Source organism: Dufourea novaeangliae, unplaced genomic scaffold (assembly GCF_001272555.1).
Source record: "Dufourea novaeangliae isolate 0120121106 unplaced genomic scaffold, ASM127255v1 scaffold11, whole genome shotgun sequence".
Lineage (NCBI taxonomy): Eukaryota > Metazoa > Arthropoda > Insecta > Hymenoptera > Halictidae > Dufourea > Dufourea novaeangliae.
Window position 1 is genome coordinate 1028770 of NW_015373895.1, and position 6185 is coordinate 1034954.

A 6185-nucleotide genomic window follows, 5' to 3' on the forward strand; every position below is an offset into this window, starting at 1 on the left:
AACAAAATATTGTGATGGTTACAAAATGGCATTACTATGAAAAAAGTTATTGCATTAGTAACAAGCTAAATTTTATTATAATATATATGTATGTACAGTATTTATTTAATCGGTCCCCATAGGGTTACAATGGCTTCCGTTTACAAATTAGTTTTTATGTTTACTCTCCTAACCTTTCCTGCTTCCTTCACACCCATCTTTCACTTCACTCCTTCCATTCTTCCTTCTTCAATCTGTCTGTTTCTTATCCTATCTTATCGTTATCATATTATCTACTTAACCTATTTTTAACTAAATTCTTTCTTGCTTCTCCACTCATACATACTTCCCACGCCTCGTCACTCTCCCTATTGCATTCTTTCTTCTCCTGTCTTTTTTCTTCCATCTCTTTTATCCACCTCTTCCAATATCTCTTATTTTCTCTTGTATTTCTTTATACCCCTCTTTCATTCCTCCGCACCTTTTTAACACGTGCTCCTATGTTTCTTATTCTCCACCACATATCCTACACACCCTTTCATCTTTTTCTTCCCAGTACCTCGCTTCTCTCATTTCATTTTCCACCCTCTATCTCTTTTTTTCCCATCTTTTCCTTAGGTACTTGCGTATTCCGTCCACTCTAATTTCTTTGCACCATCTATTACATTTTGCTGTTCTAATCTTTTCTATGTCTTTTCTGTCCACTTCTCTCCAGTCCAACTTTCCATCTCTCCTTTCTGTTCTTTCAAATCCCACCCCCTTTCTTCAAAGTACTTTCTGCCAGCTTCCCATTTCAATAGATTTTCTCCTGTCTCTGCTCTTCTCCTTACTTCCTCAGCAGATCCTTGCTCACTTTCCTCTTTTCCCTTCTTTCCCTTTTTTAACCTCGTCGAAAAACCATGCCCTTTTCGTTTCCTTGGCACCTATCTTATTTCTCTTGTTATGTACCCTGGTGTCCTCCAGTCTACTCCCACCATCCATCTTAAAAACCCCTTCTGCATCCTTTCCATCTTCTTCCTTTTTTCCCAGCCAAATTTTGTTATAATAATTAAAGTATGAAAGTGCATTATCGTAAAGTACATTATTATATAAATAAGTGTATGTATGATAGAAGTTTTTAAAAAATGTGTTAACAAACGTCAATTTAGGCATACAATAGTAACTGGTAGTTCTTCCATAGTCTCAATGTTATGTTTAAGAAATAGGTCTTGACCTCTGTACAAAAAGTACCTTCTGAATAGTTCCCCTCGTAGCATGTAAGGAAACCAATATTCATCGTCCGGCCACATTTGTTTAAATGGGATATCTTTTATATTGTACCATTTTGGTCGCATTTCTGAAGAAAGAAATAGATATATGTACAACTGTAATGTATTATATTTATCATCGCTTGAAGCAGATAAACATTTCTTTAAGATAAGGAATAGATGTTTAATACTTTATTCAACGCACTTCTAAAATTACCATAACAAGTTACACTCTTAAGTAAAATTAGATATAATATGTATTATTAGTAGTAAACAAATGTTTAAATAATGATGTAATATCTTTTTTAATTGAAGTGTCAACATTTAGGAATTAAATACTTTCCGATTCTGTTATCTCTTCATAGTACAGGTATGTTTGAAAAGCATGAACTTCCAATAAAATCTCATTTCCTTCACAAACATGAAATTTTAGGGATGTCTTTCCCCTTAGGACGTAGGCAATCCACTAAGAAAGAATTTTTTGAAATTCAACCCTTACGAAATTGAAAGATTAATGTTGAAAGACCTCCAAGATGATGATTCTTTATACATAGATAATAAATTTTAGATAAATAAATTAATACACTGTAAAGCTCTAGTAAAAAGTTTATTATCTTTGTTAATAAGAATGATTGCATAGATTTTTGTTTATTAATGGACAAATGATAAATAAAAGTTTATTAATAAAGAATAATAAAAACAACAATGGTTTTTTCTTTATAAGTCGAAAATCCGTCTGGTTAAATTATTATATTCACTAACGTGATAAAATATAACACTTATTATTGTTTGAATATTTTCAATTTTTTCAATAAAAAAGTAATCACATTCTTCTTGTCTCATTGCATCGAGTAAAATCAAAGGTGCCGCTTGGAGTGTTGTCTCTTATTGTATCCCTACCCTTTGGTCGGTTAACCTCTACGCATACTTAATATCACTTAATATTAATTGCATATATGTAATAACATGGTGTTTTAGTATGTCCTCAAGTGATATAATTATTGTAACTGTTATATGAATTTTATAACTTATCGAAACTCCATAAATTATTAATTATTAATTGTTCTCTCGAAGTTCAGTTGAAGTGTTTCAAAAAAAAAATTATGTTAGAGATAAATGATAATGAAATTCATGCGATTGGTAGTGTTTTAAACGACAATAGTCGACCACTAAAAGAAAGATTTCGTGCATTATTTACTTTAAAAAATATTGGAGGCGCTAAAGCCATTGAACTGATTCACATGTGCTTCAAAGATGATTCTGCTCTATTAAAACATGAACTTGCATATTGTCTTGGTCAAATGCAAGATTCTTCTGCTGTATCTATTCTTGTAAAGGTATTAGAAGATGTCACTCAAGAACCAATGGTTCGTCACGAAGCTGGTATATTATTTAGTTTAACTTTTTTTTGTAAGCTTATATATTTAGGCTATTGTATTTTGAAATTTTTTCACTTAATTATTTTAGGTGAAGCATTAGGTGCAATTGGAGATGTTAATGTAATACCAGTTTTAAAAAGATATAGCGAAGACAATGTACCAGAAGTGGCAGAAACTTGTCAGTTAGCATTACGTCGATTGCAGTGGTTAAAATCAAATGACCCTTTAACAACTTCACAAAACAGTCCATATATGTCAGTAGATCCAGCTCCACCAACAGAAATTCGGGACGTGAAGAAGTTGAAGGATATTCTGTTAAATGAAGACATTCCTTTATTTGAACGATATAGAGCAATGTTTTCTTTAAGAAATATACATACACCAGAAAGTATTCTTGCACTTTGTGAAGGTATTGATCATTTGTATCTTTGTTGATTATGTGAGATACGTTTATTATATTGAATAATTTTATGGTAAAAATTATGTTTAAGGGATGCAGCTCTGATGACCTTGCCTTGATATATGTTGTTCAGGACACTCTTCTGAGTATCCCCAAGAAGTTTTAGCCATCGTCAATTTTTTATTAAAAAGTTATGAAAAAAAATCTGCGCATGTACCAGTTACTATAAGCAACTCCGATCAGTGTAAAGCTTGAGCGTTGGTTAGATACAATTTAAAAAAAAAAGTCAGTCAGAGTTGGTCAGAAACAGGTAAAGAAAAAATAGTCATTCAGAGTTGGTTAGAGATAGTTCAAGAAAAAGGTGTCATTGTTCTCTTAATAACTTTTTTAATAAACAACATTTGATGATTGAAACTTTCTGAAGGTCACTCAGGAGGGTAACCTTAACATACGTCAAAGTCGAGGTCATCGGTCACTTTACTTATCACTACTACTAATGAACGATACGAAACTCTTTTTGCTAATAATTTTTTAATAAAAAACGGACGACGGATAAAACTTCTTAGGGGTTACTCAGAAGAGTGTTCTTAACATGTGTCAAGGTCAAGGTCATCGAAGCTCCATCACTTAACTGCAACTTTTACCGATTTTATTACTTTTATTTAATAGGTTTAAAAGCTGGTAGTGCTTTATTCAGACATGAGGTAGCCTTTGTACTTGGACAGATTCAGGAGGAAATTACAGTACCATATTTGCAATCTTCTCTAGAAAATGAGAAGGAAAATGAAATGGTACGGCATGAATGTGCAGAGGCATTAGGTTCCATTGCAACTCCTGAGTGTTTTAATATTTTAAAGAAATATTTGGATGACAATAAAAGGGTTGTACGTGAAAGCTGTATAATTGCATTAGACATGTGCGAGTATACGAACAGTTCTGAGTTTCAATATGCAGATACATTACAGAAAGTTGCTGTTTAAAATTATATTTTTGCGTGTTTGTAAATAAGTGTAAAATTTATATAATAAATGTATTCAAAGTAACAAAGAGATAATATCATAGTATTGTATCGCACTTTAATATTACCACAGACAAGGTATAAGAGTAGACATTTCATTCAATCATAGACGTGGTTATAAAAGTAGACGTTTCACCTTACGCCGTAAGGCTTACGGGAGTTGGTGGTGGCTCACCTAAAACTGAAGTACTGACACAGAAAAGGCCTGTGATTTTACTGACCCCTACGTTTTGAGAACGGTGAATTTGAGAACTACGTTGAACTTGACTCGAGCTGAGTTAGCCACATTTGGACAGTGTTGTCAAGTCTAAAGTACGCAGTGTTGTCAGATCATGAGTGTTCGATAGAATCAGAAATCAGCAAAGGGACCATAGTCGAACGGATTCTCTTCTGTCCGTTCGCTGTATAAGTAAAGTAGACGTATTAGAAAAGGGTCTTGACTTCAAACCTCGGAGTACCTATTTGTTTTTCTTTCACGTACAAAAAAGTAATCGCGTTTAATATCGCTATTATGAACACGTTTATGTGTAATTATGTAAATTTGAGTAAATTATTTTATTTTTCTATTGTTAATATAGCAGTTTAACAGTGTCTACGAACGCATATATGTTTTCAAATATAAACAGTATACTTTTATTCTGTATTATTACATACGACTGAGTAATATTTATCAAAAAAGCAGTGGAAACAAATTTATATTGCACCACACGAACATCGTATAAAAGATATTTCGTTACATAACAAATAACAGTTAACATACAAATTAACATACAATTAAAATAACACATAACAGTTTTTCATATATAATAAACATATGAATGATTTTTTGTCAGCGTTATCACTACACATACCATCACACTTGTTAACAAAATTAACCATGCTTAAAATGTTACGCACTATCCTAGTCACGCTACAACTGTCAATCAAATTAAATAACAAACATTTAAATTTCAAATAAAATAAATATTTCAATAATTTATTTGGCAAATACATTATTACTCAAATAACATCAAGATAAAGTAAACAGAACTTCATTTCTTAGTTTCAAAATGTTAATCAATTTATCTTTCTTGCCAAATTTGACAGTGAATGACATGTTTGAGCCGCTAGCTACCCCTGCCGAGCGTACCACGTGTGTGACAGTGACAGAGCGAGAACAGCACTCGCCTGTCCCTGTCAAACACAGAGGCCACCCAGCAGGAGCAAGCTATCAATGACATGTTTACAGACACGGCACTTAAACGACAAAACAGGAGGCTTGCCTTTCCACCTTAGCAACGAGAGGATCACCCTGAATGTTCCCAGACAATACACGTTCAACCTGAATATAAGTGCATAATTATTAGTCTTATTAAGTTAAAACATGGAATAAATGTCTTTCTTTCACCTTAGTTCCATTACCAACATGGGGGGTGGAAATTTGACAATTTTCACCGATCTTTACGAAAATACCTCCACAAAAGAATTTTTATCTTCGCAATTATTAGATACGAATTTCATATTGTTTCATTTTAATCGTAAATGTTCCTCTTTTTAACTAATTTTTTGTTTTATACATAAAGTTGTTTTTACAATGCAGTATTAAACATATTTTTGTTTTGTAAATTTGCCCCTGGTTCAAGTCTGAAAAAATTTTAAAAATATATGTTTATATTCTGTGACCTTATGTCTTTAAAATCCCTTTTGTTTCAAATGGATTATGGTGGCTTTTTAAAAATGCCCTATGAGCAAACTGACGTCAGATGCACGACATCTGATACCATAGTCGATCAGGCAGTATGTCAGATTCATATTCATCTGTCGCTGTATTCTGAATGTAACTGCCGTCCTGGCTATATGTCATTGTCTGTATACGATTCTGCTGAATCGAGTATTTGAACATTATTTGCCTGCAAACATAACAAAAAAAGGTGTAGCGTAATTTTAATAAACAATACATTCGACGTTTACTACAATTCAGACTCCTTTGCATTCCATTGTGTCTAGTCGCTCATGTACATTCTGTGTAAAAAGTACCCGGAATTTATGATTTGAAAGATGCTCGTAAAAGATATCGCCACAATTTTTTTTCTGTAAGTTGGTAGCACTGTACCGAGTACCACGTGGGAATTTGAGCGCGATCTGTCACTCAGTGTGTTGACAGCAGCTATTTTTGTTAACCA

General features: G+C 32.9%; 1 protein-coding gene across 1 annotated transcript; it reads left to right on the forward strand.

Annotated features, from left to right (window-relative positions):
• The first annotated feature begins 2273 nt into the window (after positions 1-2273).
• LOC107189901 (deoxyhypusine hydroxylase) lies at positions 2274-3985 on the forward strand. The gene is made up of 3 exons (XM_015578587.1): positions 2274-2609; positions 2694-3014; positions 3675-3985. Exons 1-3 carry the CDS (start codon positions 2330-2332, stop codon positions 3983-3985), a joined length of 912 nt encoding a protein of 303 aa, XP_015434073.1. The 5' UTR covers positions 2274-2329.
• The last annotated feature ends 2200 nt before the right edge of the window (positions 3986-6185 follow it).